The 12,076-nt window shown below is 34.4% G+C and overlaps 1 protein-coding gene across 2 annotated transcripts in view; it reads left to right on the forward strand.

The window, feature by feature from the left end:
• Nucleotides 1–5,150: 5,150 nt before the first annotated feature.
• The window catches only part of LOC108910949 (protein transport protein Sec23A), a 20,862-nt gene continuing 13,936 nt past the window's right edge, over nt 5,151–12,076 (forward strand). Inside the window, exons 1-11 of one of the 2 annotated variants that reach the window (XM_018715734.2) lie at nt 5,151–5,276; nt 5,364–5,642; nt 5,717–5,972; nt 6,061–6,493; nt 7,061–7,231; nt 7,733–7,875; nt 7,933–8,144; nt 8,259–8,459; nt 8,756–9,082; nt 9,140–9,361; nt 9,474–9,497. In XM_018715734.2, the coding sequence (XP_018571250.1) occupies nt 5,364–5,642; nt 5,717–5,972; nt 6,061–6,493; nt 7,061–7,231; nt 7,733–7,875; nt 7,933–8,144; nt 8,259–8,459; nt 8,756–9,082; nt 9,140–9,361; nt 9,474–9,497 (2,268 nt within the window). In that variant the 5' untranslated portion in view covers nt 5,151–5,276. The remainder of the gene's footprint in view (nt 5,277–5,363; nt 5,643–5,716; nt 5,973–6,060; nt 6,494–7,060; nt 7,232–7,732; nt 7,876–7,932; nt 8,145–8,258; nt 8,460–8,755; nt 9,083–9,139; nt 9,362–9,473; nt 9,498–12,076) is intronic. The other variant, XM_018715735.2, reaches the window with a different exon arrangement.

Here is a 12,076-nt window from a genome sequence, read left to right on the forward strand (position 1 = left end):
TCTACTTGTTCTACGCTAACTCTCATCAATTTAGAAAAAAAAGAGGTTGAATCATACTGTGCAGAAAGCGACCGTCTCTGTGACAAAAATGCGACAACTTCACCGACAACTGTTTTAGTTGAGCAACAACAGTCATCCGACCCAGAAAACATTTCAAACGATCCTGCCGATTATTTTTACGAAAATTTTACAGAAAAAAACCGCGAAATCTGGATTCGTAAGGGGCCTGCATATTTTCAAAATAAAGATTGTGACTTTTCCAAGGCTTTTAGAACCTACAAAGACAAAGAAGCAGATGGAAAATCAGTAACTAGGTATTTCAATAAAGCATTATTTGATCGTAAATTGAAGAACAATGAAAGCGTTGAAAGGAAATGGTTGCTGTATTCGCCTTCTAAGAAATCTGTATTTTGTTTTTCATGCTGCTTATTCAATCCTTCTGATGTACAACTTTGCTCTCCGGGAGGATGTAATGATTGGAAACATATTAATCACATAATTTTACATCATGAAAATAGCAAATCACACAAGCAATCTATGATGACTTATCTGGCACGCAGTAAAACCGTTGGTAGAGTAGATACAGACCTGCTATCTCAATATCAAGAAGAAGTGAATTACTGGAAAAATGTGCTTAAACGGGTTGTCGCAGTAGTGAAATTTTTGGCATCGAGAGGACTTCCATTTCGCGGTGATAATGAAATCCTCGGATCTCCCAACAATGGAAATTATTTAGGATGTGTGGAGTTATTAAGTGAATTTGATCAGTTTCTTGCAGATCATTTAAAAAAGTTTGGGAATCCAGGGAAGGGACACATTTCTTATTTATCGGCGAATGTTTGTAATGAGTTTATTGACATAATGGGAAAACAGGTACTAACAAAAATTATAAATGAAGTTAAATTAGCAAAATATTTTTCAATTAGCGTTGATAGCACACCCGATATGTCGCATATTGACCAGTTAACTTTTATGATTCGATACGTAAAAGACCGTATTCCCGTTGAAAGGTTTTTGGAATTTATACCTATCAAAGAGCATAAATCTGAATATTTAGCAAAAACTGTCTTGAAATTTTTAGAGGATCACGATATTCCAATCAAAGATTGTAGAGGACAAAGCTACGACAATGCTTCAAATATGTCGGGAAAGTATGCTGGACTGCAAGCGCAAATCAAGGACAAATGTGAATTTGCTACCTATGTACCATGTGCCGGACATTCGTTAAACTTGGTAGGTTTTCATGCCGCTGGATGCGTACAAGAGGCAACAAATTTCTTTCAAATGGTTCAGCAATTATACAACTTTTTTTCGGGTTCTAATCACCGATGGAATACATTGACAGAATATTTAGGTTCAAAAAAAGTTCTTAAAAGCCTTTCTGAAACCAGATGGTCTGCGCGAGCTGATGCAATAAGCGCCTTGCATCAAGGCCATAAACAAATTATAGAAGCCTTGACGTCGATCGCTGAGGATACAGAGCAGAAACCAGAAACTAGGCACGAAGCCCTTAGTTTGTCCAGAAAAATGGAAAAACTGGAATTTATTATAATGACAGAAATTTGGAGCACCATATTGGAACGAATAGACAAAACAAATAAATATCTTCAGAAAGAAACAATGACAATGGACGTTGCAACAAATTTGTTCATTTCACTTGCTGATTTTATTATCAATCTAAGAGATAAATTTGATTGCTTCGAATCGTCTGCCAAAGAGAAATATCCGGAGATTGACTACAAGGACCTATCTCAGAGAACAAGAGGTAGAAGCTCACGTCTGACATTTTATGACGGCTCTGCGCCGTCAATCCAATTAAATGGGAAAGAGAAATTCAGAGTAGAAACTTTTCTTCCCATAATTGACACCCTGAGCCTGCACTTGAAACAGAGATTAAATTGTTATAAAGAAATAAGTCATAGGTTTAGTTTTTTATCTCATTTGAAAACTTTGAACTCCGAGGAGTTGAGACAAAACTGCAAAGAATTTGCAAAAATCTATTATGAAGACGTTAACGAGACAGAATTAGAAATAGAGTGTCTGCATTTAAAAGAATACTTGAAAAGTGTCCACACCAATGAAGATGAAGAAACTAATATTTCGGAAATATATAATTTGTTGAAAGAAGACAACATCGAGAACATGTTTCCAAATGTGGAAATTGCATTAAGAATTTTTTTAAGCATGATGGTTTCTAACAGCGGTGGCGAACGATCCTTCTCAAAATTGAAAAGAATAAAAAACGAATTAAGAAATACAATTCTTCAACAAAGATTAACCAGCTTGTCGCTGATGTCCGTTGAAAGTGACGTGTTAAAAGAGATAGACTTTGAAGAAATAATTAATGATTTTGCATGTCTAAAATCTAGAAAGATATGTCTTTAAACAACATACATTTTAATGTAATTTTGAGGTTATAAAATTAATATTTGAATATAATCTAGTATTTAGTTCACCTACTCCTGTTCTATTGCCTGTTGTTAATAACCCTCTGTCATATAGGGGCCCCATTTATCCCAAAGTGCCCAGGGCCCCCAGTTCGTCTAAGACGGCCTTGGATAATAGTTTTGCCTACCAAAATATCTACACTGAAAAAAGCGGACAAATATAAAATACAAAAACATCACTTTATGTCAGATCTAAAAAAAATTGTTAATGTTTCGAAAATCTGTCTGTTCTCATCTACTGAGTTCAGAGGACGAAAACAGACAGATTTTCGAAACGTTAACAAGTTAAAGTGCTTGAATAAAATGATCGTTCTTGTATTTGTCTGCTTTTTTAATGAGATTTTTTTAGTTAGACAAAATTATTTTCGTAAAAAAACTCTTGACAGATCCTTTTGGCGCAAGGGTTTATTTTGCTAATTTTTAAATATTTTTCACAGATAGCAAAATACCCAAAAAATACAACAGTACAATGTGCATCACTGACTCATCTGCCAATAAATATAATTCTGTAATAGATGACCGGATGCTACTGTTCGTGCTATTTTTTGTTTTTTCTTAAATAAACTTGTTAGTATTTTTGGAATTCTTTGTAACTAATGCATTATTGTCAATATTAAGTTTCTGGTTTGGGTCCAACATTGTATACTAGTGATATTGAACATTTAATGAGTAGACTGCCTATATTTATCTGAATCGTGGTCAAGATGTTAAATATTTTATGTTGAATGAGAAATATTTTACCTACTTTTTTATCATTTACATAAGTTCATAGTTTTTTAATTGACTGAAGAATTTTTTATTTTTTTAATTTTATGAGATCTTCATAAATATATTCCAGAATGAAGCTATGTTCTAAGTTTTTCATTTTATAAAGTATTGCCCAAGTTCTTTTTTCACAGTTACATATTTTTGTTCCTTGTCAAAACATTAAACAAAACTAGTAGACATAAAAAGTTGAAATACAGGGTGTTTCAAAAAGATGTTGCCAAACTTGGAGGGAATATATGGGACATTGTGGTAGAAAATTTTTGCATATAAACCCCTAGTCGGAAATGAGCTCTGGAGCAGTTTTTGTCCAAAGACGTAATGTTATCTCTTGACACCAAAAGATTTCCATATTTAAGTAACTTTTATTAAGAATAACGCAAAAAATGATTGAAACAAAATAAACACGTTTATCTCTTCTGATAAGTGTTTACCAACTGCATGTCCTACACATGATGTTGGTAAAAATTGATTTTTATCCACTACTGTGATAAAAGCTCTATTGAACGCATCTAATCTAGCCATACAATGTCATCTATGTCGCGCTGTGAGGAATAGTGAAACAAATGAACAGAGCTGTCACGTAATAAATGGTCGGATATAATCGAGTGTTTTACATTTGTTTTGTTCGTGACGAAATTTTGTTTCTAAGTTATTGAAATGGGCCAATTCATGTTCAAAGACACACACACACATGCACACATGCACTATATTTATGACGAAGTAAGATCCAATGCTAGAGAAGCTGAGCGCATTCCGAATAGCCGACATCCTTGCCGAACAACATTTTCGTCGATCCATCGTCGGTTAAGAGAAAAAGACTTTGAACCAGATGTAGGAACTGCAAGGATAGTGGTCATTGAGGAAAACGTTTTGCATCGAACTAAAGAATAACCTACCACAAGCTGTTTTGAACAATAATTATAAAATTATTTTTGCGTTATCCTTAATAAAAATTACTTAAATATCAGTCTTTTGGGGTCAATGTAATAACATTACGTTTTTGGACAAAAATTGCTCCTGGGCCAAAACGGCTCATTTCCGACTAGCAGTTTATATACAAAAATTTTCTTCCCAATGTCCTCTATAACTCCATCAAATTTGGCAATACCTTTTTGAAACACCCTATACAGTGATTCAGTCATAATGTCATTAATTTTAAGAGCAGATAGAGAAAAATGAGTATAATACGATGGCGTGATTAAAAAAAAATTTAAATGCATATTTAAGCTGAAAAAAAATATTTTCAANCGGGGCCCAGCCAGGACAAAAGGAGGTCCCACAAAGCGCCTACACCGGCCGCATTTGCGGTCGGGGTAGACGACGGATGGGGCCCACCTACGAAGGCTGTACAGGCCTACACGATAAGAGGCAGGATAAAGAGGGATAATCCCCCTCGATCCCAAATCATTGTGGCCAATTTTTAGCCATGGAATAATGGGGTACCGTTTTCGAGATATTAACGATTTTTTGTTAGAAAAAAAAGCGATTTTAACCATTTTCTTCTCTAAGGATTACGTCAGTAAAGAGGAGCTTACAACAAGGAATTTTAATTAATCTTCAAGTTTTCTTTTGATAATCCGTATTAACTCTAAGTACAAAACCTATTACCTATCTAAAATACCCATTTTCTACTTTTAATGTCATACCACGTACTATTCTAATTCAAATTTCATATTATTAAAATTACCTACTACGGTACTGTCAGGTAGAAACTAAATATTTTATTTCAATAATAAAAATTCATTTAATCCAGCCCCGACTATTCCGCTTAATCTGAGAGAGTTAGCACAATTCCGTCTCGCTTGATTCTCGACCGCCACATCAAAGGCGCCGACACTGACTCTTCCAGCTGTATTAAGCTGTGAAATTAGCAGCCCCTAGTACATGTTCTGTGTATTGTGGCCCCTGCCTAATCTTGACCAATCTTGACGTCTTAATTGTTCTTGTTCTTGACATCTTGACGTATGTGACGTGGAGTTGGGGATGTGGAACGTTAAAATTCATTTTTATAAAATTAATAAATTAAATACATATTAGTTCTACTGCAAATAAAAAGATATAGTAAGTTATATTTTATCTGTAATTATAGTGTATAAAATTAGTTCTTAATATTATATATTTCATATTTCTTATTTGACATGGTTATAGATGGCCACATATGAAGAATATATTCAACAGAATGAAGACAGGGATGGTATTAGATTTACATGGAATGTATGGCCATCAAGTCGAATTGAAGCAACTCGTTTAGTTGTTCCTCTAGGTTGTCTTTATCAACCGATAAAAGAAAGACCAGACTTGCCTCCCATTCAATATGACCCTGTGTTATGTACCAGAAATAATTGTAGAGCAATATTAAACCCTTTATGCCAGGTTGACTATCGAGCCAAGCTATGGGTGTGCAATTTCTGTTTTCAACGAAACCCTGTAAGTAATTTTTTATAAAATCGTTACTAAACAATCTAGTATTTATTTAAATTTTGTTTAAAAATTGGTTACAGTTCCCACCACAATATGCTGCAATTTCTGAACAACATCAACCAGCTGAACTAATGCCCATGTTTTCGACAATAGAATACACTATTATGAGAGCACAATGTTTGCCCCCTATTTACTTATATGTTGTGGACACCTGTATGGATGAAGAAGAGTTGGGGGCATTAAAAGATTCATTACAAATGTCTCTTAGTTTGTTACCACCGAATGCCCTTATTGGACTGATTACTTTTGGAAAAATGGTGCAGGTGCATGAACTAGGTAAATAAATTACAATAAATAATATTATTTAAATTGTCTGCTTGTGTGTCATAATTCTGTGGAAATTTTTATTATTTACAATTTTTAGGTACTGAAGGTTGTAGTAAGTCATATGTATTTCGTGGTACAAAAGACCTTACTGCTAAGCAAATCCAAGAAATGCTAGGAATTGGTAAGGTCCCTGTGAATCCCCAACAAATTGCACAACAACCAGGACAGCCTTTAAGGCCTGGGCAACCACACCAACAAACTCCAGCTCCACCTGCTAGCCGGTTTCTCCAACCCGTCTCGAACTGTGACATGAGCCTTACAGATCTAATAGGGGAACTTCAGAGGGACCCTTGGCCTGTGCCCCAAGGAAAACGTCCTCTAAGATCAACGGGTGCAGCTTTGTCTATAGCTATTGGACTTTTGGAATGCACTTACCCAAATACTGGTGCTCGTGTCATGTTGTTTGTTGGTGGTCCCTGCTCGCAAGGGCCAGGTCAAGTACTTAATGATGACCTGAAGCAACCTATTAGGTATGTGTAACCTCAAATTTGTTTCTAGACATTTAATAATGTTCATATAAAAATTATATTCTGTATATTCTGTATTTAAATTTAATCAACCAGTTAAAATAATTTTAATCCTACCATTAAAATAGTAACCACAATTGGTGTTCTTTATAAGTTAAATTGGCTGTACACAATACGAATACTTGTACAAGTTCCTAAATCTAGTACTAAATTAATTTTAGTACATACCTAATGTAAATATATATTTTTGAAGTCTAAACTAAAACCTGTGCTGGAGTAATCGAACTACTGAGTTTTTATACCTATACTTGTATGTCTGAATGGGAACTGAACATAGTGCCAAGATTTACTGCAATATCTTAAAAAACAGTAGTTGTTAATTTTTTTTATTCTGGTAGTCCCGTAACTTTTTAAGGAACAAAATAAATCGAGATACCTTAACTTTATACAAATAGGTTTATTTTCATCCAAGAAGCTACTTTTAAAGTAGCCCATTTATTTCTGACCACCTAAGAGCAATAATTTGCTGTGAGGTGACCACCCTCTACAATTGTATCATATCACTTGTAGATCTCACCACGACATTCAAAAGGACAATGCGAAATACATGAAGAAAGGTATAAAGCACTATGATCATTTAGCTATGAGAGCTGCCACCAACGGACACTGTGTGGATATATACTCTTGTGCACTTGATCAAACGGGGCTAATGGAAATGAAACAGTGCTGCAATTCTACAGGGTGAGACATTTATGTGGGTTATGTATTTCATAACAATAATAATTAAATATCTGTAGTGTACCAGAAATAAGTGCCATTATTTTAACCAAGCGTATAACTCAATAAAAGCAACAACTTTTGTCTAAGGCGTGTTGAAAATGTATTAATTTTTGAAAGACTTTCTATAATTTTTTTTATTTTATATTTTAGTTATTAACTACTACTTCATATCAAATATTTATCAGTTCGAATAGTTAATTTAATGGAATAATTCTTATAATTGAATAGTTTATTTTTTCAAATAAATTAGGTCTTGAAATAGATACGTTATTGAGTAATTCGAATATTTAAATTTTTTAATATTTGAATAGTTAAATTATTCGAATAATTCAAATATTTGCATTTTTCGAATTTATAGATAATGTTAATTCGAATATTCGAATTATCGAATATGATTCTCATCACTAATATAAAATTGGTTATTTTATATTATATTTTTTCCATTTTACATAATTTCTGCAGTGGCCACATGGTAATGGGTGACTCCTTTAATTCGTCCCTCTTTAAACAGACGTTCCAGAGGGTATTTTCAAAAGACCAGAAAAATGATCTAAAAATGGCCTTTAATGGTACTCTAGAAGTGAAATGTTCTAGAGAACTAAAGGGTAAGAATCTGCTTATAAAACTTTTATTTTAAATAACGTACATGTTCAATATTGCAGTTCAGGGAGGTATTGGTTCTTGTGTATCACTAAATGTTAAGAGTCCCCTGGTGTCAGATACAGAAATTGGAATGGGAAATACAGTACAATGGAAAATGTGTACTTTGTCACCCAGTTCGACAATAGCCTTGTTCTTTGAAGTTGTTAATCAACATTCTGCTCCAATACCTCAAGGAGGAAGAGGTTGCATACAGTTTATTACACAATATCAGGTACAATATCGTTTAATATAGAAATTTCTGAAAAAAAAAATTTTTAATGAACTAAGCCTCAATCATTCCTCAAGTTGATTTATTTGTTTCCAAATTTATTATGTCATTTGTTAGCATGCAAGTGGGCAACGAAGAATAAGGGTGACGACAGTGGCAAGAAATTGGGCGGATGCCACTGCCAATATTCATCACATTAGCGCTGGTTTTGATCAAGAAGCTGCGGCTGTAATAATGGCGAGGATGGCAGTATATCGTGCTGAGTCAGATGACAGTCCAGATGTTCTTCGCTGGGTCGATAGAATGTTAATTCGCTTGGTAAGTTAGTTTTAGAAAGTGTTTTCTGCTTTTATTATTTTTTTTTGTTATCAAAACTAGAGCACACATTTCTTGTTAAATGTTGTAAACGGTGTTGTAGTAATCGATATTTTTAATATGGTATTTCTATAGGATTAAATCGGAACTTCCAAATTCCGTCATATCCAATATCAGCAATCAAATTTTGTCTAATGGTCCTTTTTGTCTATAAAGGATAGCAGTAACCCTTGATAGAATAAAGCAAATAAAATTTGTTATTAAGTACATGTTCTTATGTTGCTTTCATTTTATTTTAGTGCCAGAAGTTTGGGGAGTACAACAAGGATGATCCCAACTCCTTCAGATTAAGTGAGAATTTCAGTTTATACCCTCAATTTATGTATCACTTAAGAAGATCGCAATTCTTACAAGTTTTCAATAACTCCCCAGATGAAACATCGTTTTATAGGCATATGTTGATGAGGGAAGATCTAACACAGTCTCTTATTATGATTCAACCAATCTTGTACAGTTATAGTTTTAATGGTCCGCCTGAACCCGTACTTTTAGATACGAGTTCTATACAACCTGATAGAATCTTGTTAATGGACACGTTTTTCCAAATCTTGATCTTCCATGGGGAGGTAAGATTTTATATATATATATTTTTTTTATGTAGGTAAATGTGTCCATTTCTTTAGACAATAGCGCAATGGCGTAACTTGAAATATCAGGACATGCCAGAATATGAAAACTTCAGGCAGCTATTACAAGCCCCTGTAGATGATGCTCAAGAAATTCTGCAGACCAGGTTTCCTATGCCTCGATATATCGATACAGAACAAGGAGGATCACAAGCTAGATTTTTGCTTTCAAAAGTGAATCCAAGTCAGACCCACAATAATATGTACTCTTATGGAGGGGTGAGTAGTGTCGCTATTTTTCATTTTTTTTTTAACTAATATAACGGAATTGGTTTTCATTTGTTTTTTAATATAAAACTTTGTGTTTCATATTTGTTCCGGATCATATTAGGCCATCATGGGCGGCACGAATGTGGTAATTTTTTTAATTTTATTTTGGTGTTTTGGGTAAAGAAATTGGGTTTATATGTGGTTTGGGTCTCTTCTTAACAAATGTGATTTTTAAAATTGGTACGCCATTGAGAATAATGCATTTTATGAATATGGAGTACAATTTTTTTCTTTATTTTTTGGGGATTTTGCAACCTGTGAAAAAATGTAAAAAATTAGTTGCCCCAAAAGGATCAGTTATTTTTATGATAATAGCACCGCCGTCTTTTCGCTAGGGCACAGTGGGCAAGTGCCCAGGGCCCCGCGACCCATAGGGCCCCGTAAGGCGTGTGGCGTGTGCGATGTAGGCCAGTCATCGGCTACGGTCTCGCAGACAGCAGGGCCTCGCACCTCGCATAAGACATTGCATTACGAAAATTAGTCGATAAATAACTTCTTAGTAAGAAAGTCGCGTCTATTAATTTAAAGTTTATTTAACATAAGTTCTAAAAGCGGTTTCACATTAAATTATAGTGTAGAGTTTGATATATATACCTGATACATTTATGGTTTAGTACAACTATTTTATTTACTGGATGTGAAAGTGTGAGTCTACGCAGAAACGATATAGACAAAATGTAAACAAGGTTTGAGGTAAGCCATTCATACTTTACTGTAAAGTGATATTTCAGTTTAGAAAGAATAGGTGCAAGAAATTTTGATTGAAAATCTCCCTAAATATTTTAGACAAAATCATTAACTAGGTCTGCAGGGCATTGTGCTAATTGCAATTTGCAACTGCTGTGTTTCGATCTCGAGTTTCATTTTATGTTTGTAATTGTTTTCAGTGTAAGAAAAAAGCGAATTCGACTTAAAGAACCGAATTAAACAAAATGTCAAAACGGTCATATCTTAGTGGCTCAGAAAAAAGGAAAAAAGCTGCTCATCAAAAAGAAGTAATTGAAAAATTACCAAAATTAACTTCATATTTTACACCAGGAGCTTCTGTGAGTAGCAATTAAGTAATACACCTTCCACATGATGAGTCATTTCGACAGCAAACTGTGAAAACTTCACATTCTACTTGTTCTACGCTAACTCTCATCAATTTAGAAAAAAAAGAGGTTGAATCATACTGTGCAGAAAGCGACCGTCTCTGTGATAAAAATGCGACAACTTCACCGACAACTGTTTTAGTTGAGCAACAACAGTCATCCGACCCAGAAAACATTTCAAACGATCCTGCCGATTATTTTTACGAAAATTTTACAGAAAAAAACCACGAAATCTGGATTCGAAAGGGGCCTGCATATTTTCAAAATAAAGATTGTGACTTTTCCAAGGCTTTTAGAACCTACAAAGACAAAGAAGCAGATGGAAAATCAGTAACTAGGTATTTCAATAAAGCATTATTTGATCGTAAATTGAAGAACAATGAAAGCGTTGAAAGGAAATGGTTGCTGTATTCGCCTTCTAAGAAATCTGTATTTTGTTTTTCATGCTGCTTATTCAATCCTTCTGATGTACAACTTTGCTCTCCGGGAGGATGTAATGATTGGAAACATATTAATCACATAATTTTACATCATGAAAATAGCAAATCACACAAGCAATCTATGATGACTTATCTGGCACGCAGTAAAACCGTTGGTAGAGTAGATACAGACCTGCTATCTCAATATCAAGAAGAAGTGAATTACTGGAAAAATGTGCTTAAACGGGTTGTCGCAGTAGTGAAATTTTTGGCATCGAGAGGACTTCCATTTCGCGGTGATAATGAAATCCTCGGATCTCCCAACAATGGAAATTATTTAGGATGTGTGGAGTTATTAAGTGAATTTGATCAGTTTCTTGCAGATCATTTAAAAAAGTTTGGGAATCCAGGGAAGGGACACATTTCTTATTTATCGGCGAATGTTTGTAATGAGTTTATTGACATAATGGGAAAACAGGTACTAACAAAAATTATAAATGAAGTTAAATTAGCAAAATATTTTTCAATTAGCGTTGATAGCACACCCGATATGTCGCATATTGACCAGTTAACTTTTATGATTCGATACGTAAAAGACCGTATTCCCGTTGAAAGGTTTTTGGAATTTATACCTATCAAAGAGCATAAATCTGAATATTTAGCAAAAACTGTCTTGAAATTTTTAGAGGATCACGATATTCCAATCAAAGATTGTAGAGGACAAAGCTACGACAATGCTTCAAATATGTCGGGAAAGTATGCTGGACTGCAAGCGCAAATCGAGGACAAATGTGAATTTGCTACCTATGTACCATGTGCCGGACATTCGTTAAACTTGGTAGGTTTTCATGCCGCTGGATGCGTACAAGAGGCAACAAATTTCTTTCAAATGGTTCAGCAATTATACAACTTTTTTTCGGGTTCTAATCACCGATGGAATACATTGACAGAATATTTAGGTTCAAAAAAAGTTCTTAAAAGCCTTTCTGAAACCAGATGGTCTGCGCGAGCTGATGCAATAAGCGCCTTGCATCAAGGCCATAAACAAATTATAGAAGCCTTGACGTCGATCGCTGAGGATACAGAGCAGAAACCAGAAACTAGGCACGAAGCCCTTAGTTTGTCCAGAAAAATGGAAAAACTGGAATTTA

This window comes from Anoplophora glabripennis, unplaced genomic scaffold (assembly GCF_000390285.2).
Source record: "Anoplophora glabripennis isolate ALB-LARVAE unplaced genomic scaffold, Agla_2.0 scaffold447, whole genome shotgun sequence".
Lineage (NCBI taxonomy): Eukaryota > Metazoa > Arthropoda > Insecta > Coleoptera > Cerambycidae > Anoplophora > Anoplophora glabripennis.